This window comes from Canis lupus, chromosome 13 (genome assembly GCF_003254725.2).
Source record: "Canis lupus dingo isolate Sandy chromosome 13, ASM325472v2, whole genome shotgun sequence".
Taxonomy (NCBI): domain Eukaryota; kingdom Metazoa; phylum Chordata; class Mammalia; order Carnivora; family Canidae; genus Canis; species Canis lupus.
The window spans coordinates 4089475-4109617 of NC_064255.1; the positions used below are offsets into that span (position 1 = coordinate 4089475).

The 20143-nt window shown below is 36.3% G+C and overlaps 1 protein-coding gene and 1 long non-coding RNA gene across 20 annotated transcripts in view; one reads left to right on the forward strand and one right to left on the reverse strand.

Moving 5' to 3' along the window:
• LOC112661978 (uncharacterized) overlaps nt 1–20143 on the forward strand; it is a 165901-nt gene that overhangs the window by 107600 nt on the left and 38158 nt on the right. For 8 of the 14 annotated variants that reach the window (XR_007401852.1, XR_007401859.1, XR_004815240.2 and 5 more), the window contains 2 exons: nt 5306–5484; nt 9299–9438. The exons of 2 other annotated variants lie outside the window; for them this stretch is intronic. This is a non-coding gene — a long non-coding RNA (uncharacterized LOC112661978). Of the gene's footprint in view, nt 1–5305; nt 5485–9298; nt 11973–15314; nt 16324–19115; nt 19256–20143 lie in introns of those variants that run through there. 4 more of the 14 variants (XR_007401854.1, XR_007401856.1, XR_007401857.1 and 1 more) reach the window with 4 other exon arrangements.
• The window catches only part of UBR5 (ubiquitin protein ligase E3 component n-recognin 5), a 135869-nt gene that overhangs the window by 57928 nt on the left and 57798 nt on the right, over nt 1–20143 (reverse strand). For 4 of the 6 annotated variants that reach the window (XM_025450118.3, XM_025450122.3, XM_025450117.3 and 1 more), the window contains exons 6-14: nt 19495–19684; nt 19145–19304; nt 18405–18554; nt 16352–16563; nt 8030–8146; nt 7836–7946; nt 7069–7223; nt 5944–6061; nt 2103–2287 (exon numbers count right to left, since the gene is read on the reverse strand). In XM_025450118.3, the coding sequence (XP_025305903.1) occupies nt 2103–2287; nt 5944–6061; nt 7069–7223; nt 7836–7946; nt 8030–8146; nt 16352–16563; nt 18405–18554; nt 19145–19304; nt 19495–19684 (1398 nt within the window). The remainder of the gene's footprint in view (nt 1–2102; nt 2288–5943; nt 6062–7068; nt 7224–7835; nt 7947–8029; nt 8147–16351; nt 16564–18404; nt 18555–19144; nt 19305–19494; nt 19685–20143) is intronic. The other 2 variants (XM_025450120.3, XM_025450121.3) reach the window with 1 other exon arrangement.

Sequence of the window (20143 nt, forward strand, 5' to 3'; positions counted from 1 at the left end):
CAACAACATGGAACAATGATTCAGATAAGCCTTATCTAAGAATAGCAACAAAAACTATACTCAATTTAGCCTAAGCCTCTTGAGCAAATAAATAAGCTTCTCACTTCAGTGAACCCTGACTTGGACATAGCAGTTTAAGTGAGAAAATGGTAAAGGGAAATATAAAATGCCAACTAGATCATTAATTTCTTAGAGTTCAAAGAAGGAACTCTACTCACAATGATTTACAAAAATTTATTCCTGAACCATATGGTGATGAACCATCATCTGTTAAAACCAAAATGAAAAATTACAGAATTCATAAACTATCCCTTTGCACTGAATTATTTCATTAACTACACCTAAGACGATAACTACAGTCAGCAACGACATAATATTCTACAGATGGTAAAAAACAAATATTTTTAGTCATTAAATGACAGAAGTTAGTTATCAGAAAAGTCACCTATTTCTAAGAAATTTGTTATATATAGATCATTCTGGTATATTTTATAATTAGGGCCATCATCTTAACCCCCTCATCTCCCAAAAAAAAAACCAAAAACCAAAAACAAAAACAAAAACAAACCCTCATCTCCTACTACCTACACCAGGAAATTTCACCTGAGTTTAGAAATAGTCCACAGAAAGCAAGTATTATTTTCACCACCATCTTGGCAAAGTGGTCAGTACAAGCACACATGAACACTCATTCACAGCTGCTCTGCAAATCTTGTGATGGTGGGAAAGAGACCGATACTGATTAATCACTAATATGCCTTTAAAGTGAATGCATATAAATGACTTAGTACAGAAGAGTCTGTTCATATGAAAATGACCATATTCTTAACATTTGATTTCACTAAGCTCTTATACTAAGTTTATTAATAAAGATGGCAAGTTTCAAGGAAGCTTGAAAAACTTCACAAATTACGTGATTTTAATAGCATATTCTATTTTAAACTCATTTGTATTTGTGTACATCAAAAATATTTCCATCATTCTTTACAAAGTTTCATTAAGAATGAAAATGTGTTTTGTCACTTTTATTTACAGGATTAAAAATCAATGTAATTAGAGACGAAGTCTATAAATCTATTTTATAAAATAAGAGAGGGGGAGAGAACACTACATACAAAGCAAGAAGCCTTAACGTGGCATAAGTTACAATAGCTTTGGTTTATTAAAGATTATTTTTAACTTATTTAACAATAATCCTTGTATTTTCTGAATTTGAATTCGCATTTTTAGCATTAAGAGGAAAAGCAGCAATAAAGATAGCAAATTTACAATCATTACATTCATTAGAGCAAACAAAAAAATTTCAGCACTTTATAAATCCATAGTATAATCCCGATCATCTCTTCTCAAAGCCTGTATACATTTTTTTTAAGATACACCAAAATATTTAAAATGTTATTTCTGAAATATATTACTTATCCATGTTTCTATAATGGTCATGTATTTTTATAACATTAGGAAAAAGTTATTTATAAACTTTATTAAAGTTTTTCATAGTTCATATACCAAATAACCAAATTACATTACATATAAATATTTTTAAAGATAAGTAGATACAAGTGTTAAGATCTATGTATCTGGCTCCCAAACAATAAGCTAGCTTCTGTGTACGGGCTCCAGACAACTCTGCAGTGTTTCTGTTCACATACCCTTCCAACCGAAGAGTTTACAAATCCTTTATAGAATTTCCCTCCCTAACACGTTAACTTGTAAAATCCTTCCAAGGATCAAGATGCAGATAAGACATTAGATAGAAATTAGGATGATTACACAGGGAGAGAGGAGGGTAAAGTTGGCCTGATATAGGTAAGGCTGAACACATTTTATCTGCCACACAATGGCAAAGGACACACTCTAATGACAAAACAAAGACACCAAAAGAAAATTCTACATGGTAATTCCAGCTGCTGAACATCAAGAACTAAACTACACAAATATTAACCAAGCTGCAACAGACATCCTCATGAGACCCACCACAGAGCACTTTTCTGTGTTTCTGTGTACACTAAGTCACCTTGGCTACCTCTACCACCACCCCAACCCCTCATATACAGAGCAAACTAGTAACTGGTATAAAACCATGATTAGACTATAGTACTTACTTAGCTTCAGTAGTTTTGCTAGCTTTGTCCATGCTTTTCAAGCTCTCAGGAGATCTAAGTTGAAATCTACAGCTATCATTCATATTCCAAACTGACTCCATTAAGACACCAACTTTAGGGATCCCAGCACTAATTGAAAATGCAACTGCTCCAGCATGATAAAGAGGATTATTTCTTAAGCATACCTAGCAAACAAAATAAACATCACCATCAAGATGACAAAATTTTAAAATGCATAGAGTTGCTTCAAATGTATGAAATAAAAGTATTGTTTCTTAGGTTTTCCAAAAACAATCTTACATTAACAATAAGGCTGATAAAGCATTGTCTTAAAGGTCTCCATCAAAAACAAAAAATTAAAAAACCCCCAACAAAACAAAAAAAGTCTCCACCAAGAATTTGTTCCCAAAATTAAGGCGCAATAATAATTTGAGCATATTTGCTAAAAAATAACTTTAACATTTCATGCAACAAAACAAATTTCATATAACAAATATCCTGACCATTCTGCTATAAGGAAATAGAACGAAACAGCAGAGAAGAAATTTTTTTAAAAGGCTGTCATTAAAAAAATAAAATTGGAACAAAACAATTACACTTTTTGTCAGTTTCTTAGAATTTTAAATTACTTTCCTAATTCATGATGTTATATAGTATACAGGGCTCTATAATTTCATCTCTATGGGTACTTCTTTCCTCCAGAAGACTGCAGTTTTCTACAAACCAGAAGCTTCTCTGGATAATATGTTTTTTCTTACATTAAAAAAAAAAGAGTATGTTAACATCAGTGTTAGAAGTTATAGAAGTTAACTGAGTTCAGAACTGAATAACCTAAAACTTCTCACTGCCAAGGAGAACCCTCAGGTCATACACTGAAACTAATAACCTGCCAGGTGGCACCGTCAAACACACTAACAATCAGTTCAAATGAGAGATAAACATGATTTCTGGAAATCTCTTTGGATTTCTTCAATTGCTCAAACTCACTGACATCCTGTTCAGTCATCCAGTAACTAATGACTATGTTGTACTTGACAGTGGCATATTTGAAGATCATGTGTTTGGTGGTTTATAATTAACTGTAGTGACACAGAAGAAGGTGATATATTTAAGTAGTATCAAAACTGGAAATAGTGGAGCAGAGTTGCAGTTCCATCAAACAGTTGTGTGTCACAAAATATAATACCTATGGCATAGAATGAATAGCTCATTAAGATCTGACTTCTTGAAAAAGGTATGTCTCGCTTAGTGTGACATAAAGGGAAGTTTCATCCACAAATTTTCAGAAGACTGGTGAAAGCTTAAAGCCTGAAAGAAGAGCAATAGGAAAGAAGGCTATATTTTAAGGAAAAATGTGATAAGGCATTATATTAGAAGATAATTTATTGTCTTCTTATAAAAAAATAAATGCACCTTACAGACAAAGAGGTATGTATTCAGGGTCCAGCATGTAACAAGAAATGTCAATGAATAACTGCTAAATACAGCACTCTCAACAATTATGAGTGGAGATAATTGAAAACTCTAAGTGATCAAAAGTTAAAACATGAACACTTTCCTTGTTCTGTGGCTGTGACTGACTTTAATCTCTAGTTTTCTACAGCTTTAAAACAAAATCTTAGTTCTATAACCAAAATATTTTAATACATATCTCTCAGCAATTTAGTGCAAAGCTATTTTTTTTAAAAAAGATTTTATTTATTTATTCATGAGAGACACACAGAGAGAGGCAAACATATAGGCAGAGGGAGAAGCAGGCTCCCCAGAGGGAGCCCGTTGCAGGACTGGATCCCAGAACCCCAGGATTACTACCTGAGCCAAAGGCAGATACTCAACCAGTGAGCCTTCCACGTGCCCTCAAAGCTATTTTGTTTAGAACTTTTTTTCAGTGCATCTTTAAAGTATTTTTTTCTATATTCCCTGTCTATAGTTATGACATCCTACAAGCTAATAAAGCAAATGCTAGGTAGGATATCCTGCTAATATGCGACTCCAGTGAACAAGGAACTTTGAGAACATCGAAATCAGTATTTGGACTAACAGGAAAAAAGGAGCTCCCTGAAGAGTGAGATGTGTCCAAAGCAAATGACATAAATAAAGAAGTCTGAACAATAATATTCAAAATAGTGGGTAATCACTGAAAACTTCCTAGTTAGAAGGCCAACAAAGAAGTCAGAACAAGACAAAAAAAAAAAAAAAAAGAGCCATAAACAAAAAATGGATACATTTAAGCTGGGTTTTGTAGAAAAGTAACAGTTAAAGTGGTGACTATTTTTTAAGACCTAGGGAATCTAAGTAATACCACCTTGTGATGAGAAAAAAACAATTGAAGGAGAAAGTGCATTATGACAAAATTAGCACCACATTGTGTAATAAAAACCACCATTTGTCTAAGTGGTAGGGATTTTAAGGCCCTTAAATACTTATTGCAACATTTGCTGTAATGAATATATACGTCAAGTTTTATCATGAAGATAAACTTCTAGAGAGTCTAATGAATGAAGTACAACAACAGTTCTCAAACTTTTTTGGTCTCAGAACCCTTTTTCCCTATTAAATATTACTGAAGGGTAAGCCCGGGTGGCTGGCTCAGCGGTTTAACACTGCCTTCGGCCCAGGGCGTGATCCTGGAGACCCAGGATCGAGTCCCATGCTGGGCTCCCTGCATGGAGCCTGCTTCTCCCACTGCCTGTGTTTCTGCCTCTCTCTCTCTCTGTCTCTCTCTGTCTCTCATGAATATAAATAGATAGATAGATGATGATAGATAGATAGATAGATAGATAGATAGATAGATAGATAGATATTACTGAGGACTCAAAAATCTCTTATTTGGGTCCTATCTAGTTTGTTTTTTTTTTTTAATTTTTATTTATTTATGATAGTCACACACACAGAGAGTGGCAGAGACACAGGCAGAGGGAGAAGCAGGCTCCATGCACCAGGAGCCCGATGTGGGATTCGATCCCGGGTCTCCAGGATCGCGCCCTGGGCCAAAGGCAGGCGCCAAACCGCTGCGCCACCCAGGGATCCCTCTAGTTTGTATTTAATGTATGATTAATACTGAGAAATTTTTAAATGTTTAACAATAATGAGCCCCAAGTTAATATAAACAATTTTATGAAACATAACTACATCTTTAAAAAGAATAGCAAGAAAAGTAGCATTGTTTACATCTTTGCAAATCTCTCTGTCTGTTTTAACAGAAGACATTCCCATGTCAGCTTCTGCATTCTAGTTGTTGTGATACATTACTTTTGACTCAAGTGTTATGAAGACAATTCAGCTTCACACAGATATGTAAACAGAAGAGAAAAGACTGCTGATTTCCTGAAAGAATGGAGAAATCAGCAGAAGTCCTTGAACCACACTTTGATCCACTGAGGTATGAGAAAAATTACTTATCTATAAGACAGGAGCCTAAAACCATCTCAGAGTCAAAAAAGAAAAACCAGTAGAAACAGGGATCTGATGAAGCCTCCTGCCTTGTGCTGACAACATCCCCAAGAGCAGCATCTTTCAAATTGCCTGGCTGTTTATCACCTGGGATGTTTGTCAGACACTATGATACTTGGGCCATACTCTCAAACTGAAGGAATGTTTCAGGTAAGGAGCTCCAGGCTCTGCATTTAAGTACCAAGTGATTCTTAAAATTAGGCAAATCTGAGAACCTACCAACACGGGGGCAGAATCTCTGTTACTCCACTACTGAATAAAAAGCACATACAAGGTACTGGAATCCAGTCTTCAGATGACTTTCATTTGTAAAACTGCTTACACAGGAAGAAAGCAATTTTGAAGAGAAACAATGTTCCTTACGACAGGCTTCATTCTAATCACTTACCTGGGTACCAACAGTGATGTTTGGCATTGAAGAAATACCAGCGCTAGATTTGGGCTTTTTATTTTTTGCTCTAGCTTTCTCCAACATTTTTTTTCTTTGACTAAAAGGGACTACACCCCTGAAAAGAAAAAGTATAAATTGGTGAAGTAAGCAGCAAAGAAGCCTACTAAATAAATCTGAAATTACACATATTACAGTATTTTTGCTTCAGAATAGTAGCATGTGTAACTTATTCTTAATCATAACTTGATCAGAGGTTTAATACATAACTGAATCCATTCTTATTAAACCTTTAGGGATTAAAATTTATGGTTAACTGATGACTCAAAATTTTCGGCCAAATAACTCTATTTCATTAGTAGATTCCCTTATATAAGATTTCTGCCAATGCAAATTTACCTTAATGCCTTAAAACATAACAGAAAATACATTTAGTCTCAAACAGTAAAGGAATAACTAAGGAAGGCACAGAATATTCATCCAATGAAATACTTTAATAACCTTAAAAAATTTTTTTTTAAAGATTTTATTTATTCATTCATGAGACACAGAGAGAGAGGCAGAGACATAGGCAGAGGGAGAAGCAGGCTCCCTGTGAGAAGCCAGATGCGGGACTTGATCCCAGGTCCCCGGGATCATGCCCTGAAGCGAAGATCACGCCCGCACTCAACCAATGAGCCACCCAGGTGTCCCTAAAATTATATTTTAAGCAATGCTATTGAATGAAAAAAGGCATAAAAAAGACACCCTATAGCCTATGCTTCCAATTATGTAAAAGCAAAGCACACATTTACGTTTAGGAAAATAAGATTTACATACTCCCAAATGCTAACAATAGTTATCTTTAGATTGTAGGATGGTGGGTGATGTACACTTCTCCTGTATTTTATTTTTAATTCCATAATTATATAGTCACTAAGTATGTGTTACTTTTATAATGTTTTTTAAGGTGTCCTTTTTAAAAAATATTACTTTGCTCCAAAGTGGAATTTCCCTCCCTGTAAAGCATTATCTTTTACAATTTTTGGCCAACTTTCTCATGTTGGTATTCCACTATTCAAAGCACTTACCTATGTACCTAAAAGCATTCGCTGATAAGGAACTCCCCCTCCTTGTAATACTCACCACCAATATAAATTGTTCTCTAGCTGGGCACAGGTGTAAAGGGCACAGCAATGTAAAGACACAATCCGTTCACCCTGAAGTTCTGAGTAAGTCTGTGCAGTGTGCTCTAATTTAGAAGCCACAGAACTTAAAGTTTCATCCACCCATGTAGCAACCTAAAGAGTAAAATAATAGAGGCTTAAATGAATAAAAAACAAGTAGTCTTTCGAAAAGGATTGTGGTCAAAACTAGGAAAATATACTGTATGGACTGCAATTCTAAAATGCCAGTAAAGTAATTCAGAAAAGGTTCTTAATTAAGACTACAACCTAAAATATTTTCCTCACAAAAATAAATCAAAGTAGCAGTAATAGAAATGAATGTCTAAAGCCATTTCTAAGAAATTAATCAAAATTAAACATTTGCTTCAACAATTTTCAGAAGAATTTAGTGACTCAAAACCCAAACTGATAACCCAAGGTATAATAACCCATCTGTTCCAAATCCATCTCCTTCCAGCTTTTCAATAGCAACTCTTTTGTCAGGCCTTATCTTGAATATTGTTTCCTTCCCTTAAAGGAAAAATCTCCTCTAAAAGCTGGATTGTCGTACAGGGACAAACTAGCAACAAAAAGATTAGACATTGGATTACTCTCTTTAGGTTTAAGATGCTTTGTGTTTGTGCATCCAGTTAGACAAAACATGCAAAGACGGAAAGGGGGCAAGGAGAGGAAGAAAATCAAGAATTTAAGCATAAAATCTTTCTCAATCAATGCAGTGTTCTGTACCTTGTTATTTTCTGTAGCTACAGTTGCTCTTATGCTATTTGCAGACAGCAGGACTATCTTTTCATTGGTTAGCCCCAAAAATGTTGCTCGTGGATGATGCAGTGAAGGATTCTTTGAAAGCATAAGAAAAATGATTACCATTTTGTGTGTCGATACGTAGAGCTATTCAATGCAAGTTTAATATGATAAAATACCTGTGCATTTCTGTAAGGCTCAGATTCACTCCACTTCCACTGATAAAGTTCCCCTTTACTGCTGACAGCCAAAAGCTCAGAATATAGAGCCCCGATACAGATGAATTTTGTTCCATCCTATAAAGTAAAAAATAATACTAGAGTATAAATATGACAACTGCCAAACCTAATAGTTTTAATCACTTCATCAAATCTGGATTAATTCTGTGAACATATAAATCACAGCTATGCAAAGTCTCAGCACAGACTGCAAAGCACTCCGTAATGTGGCCCTGGCTCCCTTCTGAACTCACTTAACTGTCCTCCAATCACATAAGCCTTCTACTATACCTGCAGGATCCTGCCATGTCTCTGCTGTTCTCTTGCACTGTTTCTTAGGTGACTCAATCCCTCTCCTTAATCAAGTCTGCTCAAATGAGACCTCTCACCACACTACCTATAAAAACCAGCACTTTCATATGCCATCTGCTTACTCTACTTATTTTTAGGTCATTGCATTTCACAATCTGACATACTGTATTACTCATTGATAGTCTAGTCACTTGAATATAAGCTTTGCCTATCCACCACTGTATCCCCACTTCTTAGAACAGTGCACAGAGTAAGTGCTCAATAAATTGCCAAATAAATCAAGAAAAAAGAATAAGAAGCTGAAGCTGGGAGAGTCAAACCTCAAGACAGAAGACTGCTTCCCTCTAGGCTCTTCCAAGCTCCTGAAACAAAGGCCTACATTTTTTTTTTAAAGCAAAAGTTCATTTAGTTTTAAAGTAATGCATATGGCCAGGATTTCAATGCAATTAAATTCTAAAAATCTTGGTCAATAAATGTAAATGAATATCAATAATAATTCTCAACATAATGTTAATATGATTGGAGTGGTGAAGCTATACAGAAATCACACACACAGCAAAACCTGCCAAAAATAGATTTTTGGTTGTACTTTTGCTACTTGTCTATACACTGCTTCTCTTTGGAATTCTGGTTCTGAAGTATGATAAACTAATGGTGACATTTTTGCTTTTCTGTCAAATTCTAATCTTATTTGGTCAGATGGGTTATAGTGCTCAGCTAAAGCCTATAATGTCAGCCACGATTTACAATGTAACAACAGGTCATGCTGCAGAAGTATACCAAAGGAACACACATTTTATTTAATCTTCTATTTTACCATGATCAGCCAGCCCTATTTTCAAGTCATTCCACAGAAGGATAGGAGACCAAATTTGAAATTCTGCAAGTCAGTAATTCCTGTCTTCCCCTTCACCACAGGTGTCTGAAAACCCTCATCTACTCCCTCCAAGGCTGCTTGCTACATCAAAACCTATCTCACACCTCCTTCACCTTCCTTTGGTTAAAGGATGATGGGATCAGACCAAGTGAGCTCCAAGTCAGGATCCAGTACTTATCAAGTATGTAACTTTGGATTAAGTTTTATAATTTCCCTGAACCCCCTTTCTTCACCTCTAAGGAGTAGAAGATAAAAACCAAAGACAGTTAACATTTATAAAGTACACAGGACAGAGCCCAGCACCAATTAGTGCTCACTCAAATTCAACTATGATTACTCTGTCCCCAACTTCACCTCCTACTCAGAAAAGCACAAGCTTGCTGAATATTCCTAGTTTTCTTGATTTAGGTAATGAAAAAACACCATTCTCCTCCTGTCCTCCCCACCTTCATCTCAGAGAAGGAAGTACCCTTCTTTCTTATTTAAAGGTAACCTACACACATGGGTTGAAAGCCTCTCTCATAACCTCAACAACCATCAAACTAATCTTTCCTTTAATATTACTTATGGTAAAGTGAATTGCTTGGCGTATGCTTCACCTTATCAGCTTCTTACTCAGAACCAGAACTGCACCATATTAGCCCCACGCGTTTAATTAATCTTCTCTTTAAATTCTTCAAACCATTTGATCCTGTTCATCTGTTCTGGTTTTCCTCCTATTTTCACAGCTATTTTCTTCAACCCCCTCTACCACCATGTAGTCCCTGCCCCAGATTCTGCCCTCGTCCCTTTATTCAAATTCTGCTCTACCCTCAGCCTAACAGACTGCATCCACTGAGGCATCATGATTTTAACATGTTGGGATCCCTGGGTGGCGCAGCAGTTTGGCGCCTGCCTTGGGCCCAGGGCGCGATCCTGGAGACCCGGGATCGAATCCCACGTCGGGCTCCCGGTGCATGGAGCCTGCTTCTCCCTCTGCCTATGTCTCTGCCTCTCTTTCTCTCTCTCTCTCTCTCTCTCTGTGACTATCATAAATAAATAAAAATTAAAAAAAAAAAATCTCCTACCTCCACATTAACCCACAAGAGTTATCTACCTGAAGGTATTAAACCACCCTCCCACCTATAAAATGAATTCATCAAATCCTCCAAAGCTGCACATGCCTTGCAGTCACTCTCCACAAGTGACATCCATCACCCCTCTTTAACAGGAGAGAGACATGAAAACCTAGGGATACTGGTCACTTCTGCCTCTTCTCTCTCAACAACATAGTGACTAGTAAACCAGTGCTGCCTTTGCTTCAAATTCCCCAGATTCTTCCCTTCCTTTGTGCCCGCTGCCATTCCTTTGATTGAAATGCTCACAGTTCCTTTCCGCGACAATTCTACCAGTCTCTGAACAGATTCCAGATTTTTCCTCTTCCTTTCTCCTGAAATGCCAGTAATGCCTACCTCATTAAAATACAAAACAAAACAAAACAACCAGAAACCCACAATCTCATCATGTCACTTCTCTAAGAACTCTGTTTGCTTCCTAGTGACTACAGACCATCTTAAACCTGCGGCAAATTGCCCGAGGCCCTCACAGTCTTGCTCCATTTTGCTCTTCTACTCCCTACCACACTGCAGCAAGTCTGAATTTCTCATTGTTTCACAAACACACCATGCCCTTTCATGACTCTAGGCTCATGCTTGATATATCTGGAATGCCTCTGCATCTTGGTCAATGCCTACTTAACCTTAAAAATGCTGCTCAGATATCATCTCCTCTATGAAGTCTCTGTCCAATCTCTCAGGTGGTTTTATTCATTTCCCACTGTGAACCCCAATGCACTGTATTCACACCGTCAAGTCTTATCACTGATCATACCGTGAAGACATTATTTTGTGGTTAAATGTCTGTCTTCTCCACGGAATCCCCTGTGGAGGGTTCAAATCGTAGTCAGCTCTACTTTTCCACAGGCCAACATGGCACATGACACATGGCACATAGTAGGAGTACCTTAACTGAATGAACAAATGAATTTTAACTCCAACTTCTCCAGATAAAATGCCTTGCTAGAACAGTACAATCCTGAACTAATCATCCCTACAGGAAGAGGGTGGAACATGAGGCCCCCTCAGAAGTGACTTACCTAATATCCTCAAAGACAGGACAATATTCCCCAGGTAAGTCCTGAATGAGCTAAATGAACCCCAAAGGCCCTGAAAATCCATTATGGACAAATGTGGAAAATTTGTGTGCCCAAACAAAGGAAAATGATGAAATAATCACCTACTGTTTCTGGCCTTATTTAGATTTGTTATGCAAAGAAATACAATCAAACACAACACAAAAGAACAGTAATTTAGCTCACTTATTTCATAATGTCATAGAAAACATTTATTGTTTTAATGAAATATTAATGGCTGCCTCTGAGCAAGTTCGGGCCTGCTTCAACCCAATTGGAAATAATAAATACACACGGTCTTTAAACAGCAGTAGTGGGATCCCTGGGTGGCTCAGCGGTTTAGTGCCTTCCTTTGGCCCAGGATGTGATCCTGGAGTTCCGGGATCAAGTCCCGCATCAGGCTCCCTGCATGGAGCCTGCTTCTCCTGCCTGTGTCTCTGCTTCTCTCTCTCTTTCTGTGACTCTCATGAATAAAGGAAATCTTAAAAAAAAAAACAAACACAGCAGGACTTTGCAGCCCCCCCTTTTTTTTAAACAAAAATCAAGTCACTAGTGGTTAAAGTTCTCAATAAATTTCCAACTGTCTGAAGAACAATAAATAAATGAACTGAGGTCATCAATCCAACTAGAAATCCCTTCCCAAAAGGAGACAGTAACTGTCAAAAATATGACAGAAATTACCTAGGGGTCAAAACTTAAGAAAAAACAACGTACATGCTTTAACTTGAAAGTGGCTATTGTGGGACACAAAGCAAACTTTATGTTCAGTTTCAGCATATTAACTCAGCATGGATTTCTGTGTAACTTTACTCCTTCCTCTCTCTCCCATGTCTCTTACTTTACTCTCATCTGGGCATTCTCCTGGTAACAGTCTATCATGACTGTAGCTGCATCCTTTTTTCCCTTATAAGTCACCTTAGATTCTTGTTGGAAGCAGGCCAGCATAAATACATATATATAGTTACATTTTACATGTAGATATTTAGCAACATAAAACTAAATTTCTAGTCTGAGAAAAGTAAATTCCAGAATTGACTGAGAAGTAAAATGAAGCCATGTGAGATAATCATCTAAAGAGAAGATAGCATCTTCTTACCAATTATCACAGCTACTTCCAGAAATATAATGTACAAAAAGCAAACGGGAAGAGGGAAAGAAATGGGGCATAGTGGGGTGCTGGGAAGGGAGGAAGGAATGATGAAGAGACAGGGCAGCCTAATAAAAAGTTGCCATTCTTGAGGCGCTTGGATGGCTCAGTTGGTTGTCTGCCTTCAGCTCAAGTTCTGGTCCCAGGGTCCTGGGATCCAGTCCTGCATAAGGCTCTTTGTTCCTTGGGGAGCCTGATTCTCCCTCTCCCTCTGCTTGTCTCTCTGTCAAATAAATAAATAAAATCTTAAAAAAAAAAAAAAAGGTTTGACATTCTAGGGTAAAATTAGTCAGAAACCAGTATAAACTTGGCTAGTTCAACCTTGGCCAGGAACTTGGACTTAAAGGCCCTCCCTTAAGTAGACACAGACTACCCATTAATTTCCTATTATGCTATATTATTATTGTAACAAACCCTTTTTCATTCTTTGCATTTTATAGCCCAGTAAGACTAAGGACATGATCGTACCTCTTTCAGCTTGTGCCCAACTCTACCAGCAGAGAATCTGACACACAAAATATTATTGCCACAAAGGCCCACTTGGAATACCCAAACCTACTGGGCTCTCACCCTTCCATGACCTACAGAAACTACCTGTTCTCTTTGTAAAGAGGACCCTGCTTCTCCTTGCTCTTTACACTTTACATACTGAGTCTTTTAATTCTCATGACAATCTTGCAAGATAAAAACCGTTATTATTCCCATCTTATAGATGAAAAACAAAGGCCCAGAGAAGTTAAAGGACTTGCCCAATGCCACAAAGCTAGCAGGTCAGGATATGAACACTTAAGTAGTCTGCCTCTAGAGTACACACTCTTAACAATTGCTCTGGCTGCCTATGATTCCCTAAAGCCTCTTGTACCTAATTCTATAATGGTGCTTACTCCAAAGTATTAACATCACTGGTCTGCCGTCTACAAAACGCTAACTCATCAGCAAAAGGCCTAACAAAGTATGCACTGAATCAAAGTTACTGAATTAACAATGACTTGAATGACCCTCACCTCTGTCTTAATGGAGCTTTCAATATCCCTATGATAATTTCCAATTTTCATATCTTTTAAGAGACTGAAAAATAATAAGGGAAAAAACTTTTATGCCTATTTTTTAAAAGTTTTTAAAACTTTTTCTGGGGGATCCCTGGGTGGCGCAGCAGTTTGGCGCCTGCCTTTGGCCCAGGGCGCGCGACCCTGGAGACCCGGGATCGAGTCCCACGTCGGGCTCCCAGTGCATGGAGCCTGCTTCTCCCTCTGCCTGTGTCTCTGCCTCTCTCTCTCTCTCTCTCACTGTGTGCCTATCATGAATAAATAAAATTAAAAAAAAATTTTTTTTTAATTTATAAAAAAAAAAAAACTTTTTCTGTTTACATCTTGATGTCCTGCCTCTGATATCCACCAATCTGTTCTCTCAATCTATGAGCTTAGTGTTTTGTTTTGTTCTGTTTTGATGATCCCATATATAAAAGTGACTATACGGTATTGGTCTTTCTCTGACTTATTTCACCCAGCACAATGCCCTTGAGGTACATCCATGTTGTCACAAATGGCAATATTCCCTTCTTTTTTTATGGCGGAATAATATTCAAGTGTATGTGTGAATATGTGTGTGTGCTTACATCTTCTTTAACCATGATCCACTGATGGCTCCACTGAGGGTAGTAGTCAGCTGCACAAACAATCACCTACTGGTATTTGTTGATAACTATGACAATACTTAAGAGTTTGATTAGGCTTAAGCTATTTTCTTTCCCTAAACTGAAATTTTTGATATCTAAATTTCAATCATAAGCTAATAAAAAGTGTTATCTTTTCAGTGACAATGTTTTTTATTTAAATTCAATTAATTAACATGTAGTGCATTACTGGTTTCAGAGGTAGAGTTCAGTGATTCATCAGTCTTATATAAGAGCTAGTGATCATAATATCATGTGCCTTCCTTAATGCCCATCACCCAATTACCCCATTATCCCACTCTCCTCCCCTCCAGCAACCCTGTTTCCTAGGATTAAAAGTCTTTTATCATTTGTCTCCCTCTCTGATTTCATCTTGTTTTATTTTTCCCTCTCTTCCCCTATGATCCTGTTTCAGTGACAATATTTTAAATTAGATACTTAACAGGAAAAAAAAGTATAGGTAGAATATACTTTGTTTCAAACACTCCTATTCCTCCTTTATTCAATGTCTAAACATCAAGGAAATAACACACTAAGTAAATGTCTGCACAGTCTCAAGATCTCATGATGTACTTATTAACTGTCTCTGAAAACAAGCTGTACTAAAAACATGCCCATCAGTAAAGACCAATAAAGACTAGCTAAATCTATCACAGCACACACTGGCTAGGGAAGAAGCTTGCTAAACTTGTACTGTTTAAAACACTTTCATTCACCAAAAATAATACATGATAAAGAAGCCCAGACTAATAATATATATGTGATGGCACTGTGAAAACAAGATTCATGAATCCTCTATTACTTCTTGCCAACATGAGGGAGACCCAGCCTGATCCAGGCAAGAGAAATAGGAAACACAGAACAATTACAGAAAAAAATAGGGGGGGCCTAGGTTTAAATCACCTTCTACCATATGGAATAAAGGTAGAACTTAGGACATGTCTACTTTTATGGAAATAAGTAAGAGAATGCTAATTCAGGGAGAGTTTGTCAGCTGCCAAAGAAAACAGAATAACCTTTTGCTTACAAAGAGACTGATTAAAATTCATGTTCCTTCTTGCATTCAAGCTTTCCACATGAGCGGAATACAGAGGAAAATAAATGAACTACATCAAGATTCACAGTAACTGAAAAAAAAATTCAGAAAGTTAAACAATATTTTCTTTTAATATCTCAAATTCAAATTCAACTTCAAAGAAAAAAAAAAGAAATCCCTATCAGAATATCCTTATCTGCTAGAGATTAAGTTTTTTACTTTACTTCTACTTAAGAAAATTTTCTACTCATGGCTCTGGAAATAAGAAAAAGGATGTCAAAAAAGAGATGGAAAACATGGCTTCCTACAGAAGCCATTACCAAGCACTTATGACAATAAAACCTACACAGCATCAATAGGATGTAGACATTCTGCTTCACATGCAGCAGTAATGTATTTTTAAAGACTCAAATCAACTTAACAAATCTTGGATGTTTTCTAGAAGCCAGTCACTGTACTTCTCCTCGGGATGCAGAGCAGAACTCCCCTAGTCCATTCCTGTTCAGCCTGCTTTGTCTCCCAAGCATTTAGAGTCTGTTGGAATTCACTGCCATGAAACAGGACAGCTAACTAATCAAAGAAACACAGATCCCTAATCTTGCCCTGACATGCATGCTTTGTATCAATGACCACGAACCTGCCCTGCAGTAACTGGGGTCCACTTCACATTACAAAACAAATTTCTACGAAGGACCTACAAAACAAATTTCTACAAAGTACCATCAGTTACTGGCAAAATTATGACCAGAAGTCCTGAAACAGAATGCCGATGTGTTATCTGGAATTACCATTCCGATTTCTCTGATTTACTTCATCAAGTAGGAAAAACAAAAATAAAACAAACCACCTAAATAATAGCACCACTGAACATACCTCACAAAGATGACTCATGTAGTGCCAAATAAAGATGTTCTATGTATATTTTAAAACAAAACAAAAATATCATTTATGTCTGTGTTTTTTAAAATAATGGTAGTATAAAAATCTGAAGTAAAACAGAAACTTTTTTGAGGGGTGGGGTTTGCCAGAAATCCATTTAAATGGAAAGGGTGGGAATTTTTCCAAATACCTTATCAGGCCACCACTGCAAATCTTCTCCTAGAGATACTGGACTTTGAACAGGTGTATTCTTCTTATCCAAGTTTGGCTCTCCTTCCTTGCTGGTGGAGCCCCTTTCATTATCAAATGAGGCTCCATCAAGCCACCTCCGTTCACGTAAACGTAAAACAGATTCACGTTCACGCAACAGCTCAGAGTCTCTCTCTAAGGGAAGAAGGAGAACTGGTATGCAATTGGGTCACACCAGTGGGATAAAAGTAAGCCACTCTCTAGTAAAGACCCTTCAGGATGCAACTAACAGCAGTTTATCTACTCACAAAAATTTAATGTAAATGTATATCTAAAAAGCCTGACATGCAACATTCAAAACATTAACTCTTTCAAGCGAAGGTATGCAAATTATAAACTAGTATTTTTAAGAACTATGTAGAGGCAGACATTTTTGAATTCCAACTACATGTGTTTAGAGCAGAATTACTTTATTTTAAACTGGATTTTTAAAATGGAGTTTAAAATTTGGGGCTTTCATTGAAAGTGCTTACCATAACTTTATTAAAGAATGTGCATAAATTAGAATTTCAACACATTAGACACATATGTAAACCAAACAAGAATATTTGTTAGAATGTCTTCAGTTATCAAAAAACAAAACAAAACAAAACCGTACACATACAAGGAAAAACACCTGAAATGGCTAAAATACAAATCCATTAACATTAACTACAAAAATTTTGATAATTCAAGCTCCCGTTTGGTGTAATTTTACAGGCTGGATTTTCATGGTCTCACAAATTTTTGAGAAATCAGATAAGCCTCTTTTTTTTTTCTTTTAATAATCTTTACAGAAAGATTTCCATGCAAAAATGCTTCCCCTGCAATTGGCCTACAAACTCTCTAAAGCCAGTTTTGTTGTTTGGGGTTTGTTTTTGTTTTTCTGTTTGCTCATTACATTATTTTTTTAAGTAGGTAATCAAGATATACTTTCCAAACCTTGGATAATAAGGACTAGAAACAATAATATTAAATTGAACCATATGAAACTGCCACCCATGAAGGTCAGAAAATGGTCAAGTACCAGCAGTTCCACATGGTTCAAATAAAACGTAATGCCTACACAGAATGACCTACAGCAAAGCAAAAGGGAGAAATTTAAAACGAGTTATTTATGCTCAATACTGAATATTTGAAAATGCAATACTTGATATATTTAAGGCAGTGAAGTGTGGACTTATTTAAAACTTTTTAAAGCTATTACATAATATATTCAGTAACTAAAAGATCATCCAAGATTTGTAATTTTTAAGCTTTGCTTTTTAAGTACTAGATATTTGCAGCAAGGTCTTAATATACCATGGCATCTTTTCCAGTTTACTAATGATCAGTAAATAATATATAACTGATTCTTGTCTGTTATTTGAATCAAGTAGTTTTACATTCTGAAAATAAAAATACTGACTTAATAAAGTTAAAATGCAAGCTAAATCTGTATCAACATACACAGAAAGAATCTCACATTCGTAAATCTTTTAACTTCTACTATGTACTATACCTTTTAAGGATTTCAAACTTCTGAAAATAACATTTTAATAAGCTAATCATTTATATATATTATTGGTCAATCCCATTCAATCAAATTTTTTCATATTTTACTCTTCCATCTAACCAGGATTTAAAATGCAGAATAATCACTTTATTTTAATCAAATAAACTAATCAAATAAACTAAAGAGACTTGTTTTCTGAATGCTGCATGTCACTATAAAGTAGAATTCTGCTTTTAGTTCAGAATCCATATTCCTATAATTAAAAATATAGGTAGATAAGTCATAACCCTTGACAGGTATTCCACAGTGTAGATAAGATCATCTCTAAAGTAAAGTACTATATGTGGCTCTTCAAAATAAGAAATAACTAGTTTAATACCAAAAGCATTCAAAAACACTAATAAGTAATAATTTATTATTGTATAATTACAATAATATTAGAAATTCAGACACAGTGAATTCTATTGCTATCCCTCAATACAACCAGCCAATGATCACAAAGAAATAAATGCAAAATTACCTCGAGATGAGCCTAGTCTGGAAAGTGATGAACGACGAAAAGAAGGGTAACCAAAATAGCTAATGTCCTCAGAAAACATGGCATCCGCATCAATAATGACACTTGGGTGGGCAGAATGAATGTCAGCATCAAGAAGAGACATAAGATCCTCTATAAACAGAAACAAATATAAAGCAGATACAGAAAATATCTGTAGACCATTGAAAGGTTCTGAAAATTAAATCAGATAAAATGAGAAACTGACTACTGACATATCCTGAGAAAAAAAGTAGTAACTACCTAGAGAATAAAGTTAACATCATTAACAAAGATTTTAAGGAACATGAAATGCATGATTGCCACTTGAGCTACCTACTAAATACTCAAACAAAAAAAGATCTTTATTTAATGTATTATAACATCACAGAGATAATGCAGTCAAAAGTCTAAATGGAGTTTTTACATATTCAGTAATAAGGCATCAAAAAAATAACATTCTAGAGTCATCTGTCAGCCAGTGATAAAGCCACACACATACATCCATGTCTTTAATGGAATTAAACATAAGACTACTTACTGAACAAAAACATTTCCCCATTTTCCCTTAAAAGTATTTTAGACTCAAACTAAACATTACAGTGAGAAATATCTACCACTTTGGAAAAGAACTATCAGAAAATCCATTGTACTCTAAAATTCCATTCTGTAATCAAAAAACGTCTCTCTCTCCAGAGGTAAGAAAACAATGATGATCCACCAACCTCCAGGCAAGTAAGATTCACTGGCTGTATCATCCCCATCATCTCCATCTTCATCATCCCGGCTAAGTAAGTTATTTACAGCAAGGTTTACATCAAGATTTGTTCGCTGAAGTTCACGAATAATGACACTTCTGGATTTGCCTTGTAAAACGACTTGGGCCTGAAATTAAAAATTAGAGTGTTATGCTAATTCTCTTTTGCTTACATTTTTATCAAAATCAGCTTTTTAGGGGCAACTACAGAAAAGCAGTATTTCACAATCCATGCTATGAGTCATGACTACAGCCCAATATATTCAGTTAAACCTCAACTTTTGTTACTTTATATGAAGTGTTCTACAAGATCTATACCTGTGAAATCAGCTCCTCTGGAATGACAGATGCAGGAATAACTGGCTGGGGCTGACTGCCCAAAAGCCCAGATCCTCGATCGCGTCCAGTCCGAATAACTCGAGTCTGTCGGCGGGAATCTCGAGCTCCAGCTGACGACCTACCAGAAGACCCTCCTCCACTTCCACCAACTCCAGAACTCCATCGACTTCTAAACAGTAGAGAATTTAGAGAATTAGCATTTTAAACAATCTTTCTGAAAAGATCACCTTGTGTCTTATATTCATTCCCTTAAGTGAAGATAAAACTGTCTAATTGATACAGTGATTTTACAGTATTTTAATTGAACAAGGTAATATAACTGAGTCTTAAAACTATTTCAATTTTTTAAATGCTTACATGCAAATTCACTCTTTAGAAAGATATCTATAACATTTTTGCATCTTTTGGAATCATGTTTTAAAGCTCCACATTCCAATTATTTCTAGTCACAATTCTTTTTTTTTTTTTAATTTTATTTATTTATGATAGTCACATAGAGAGAGAGAGAGAGGCAGAGACATAGGCAGAGGGAGAAGCAGGCTCCATGCACCGGGAGCCTGACGTGGGATTCGATCCGGGGTCTCCAGGATCGCGCCCTGGGCCAAAGGCAGGCGCCAAACCGCTGCGC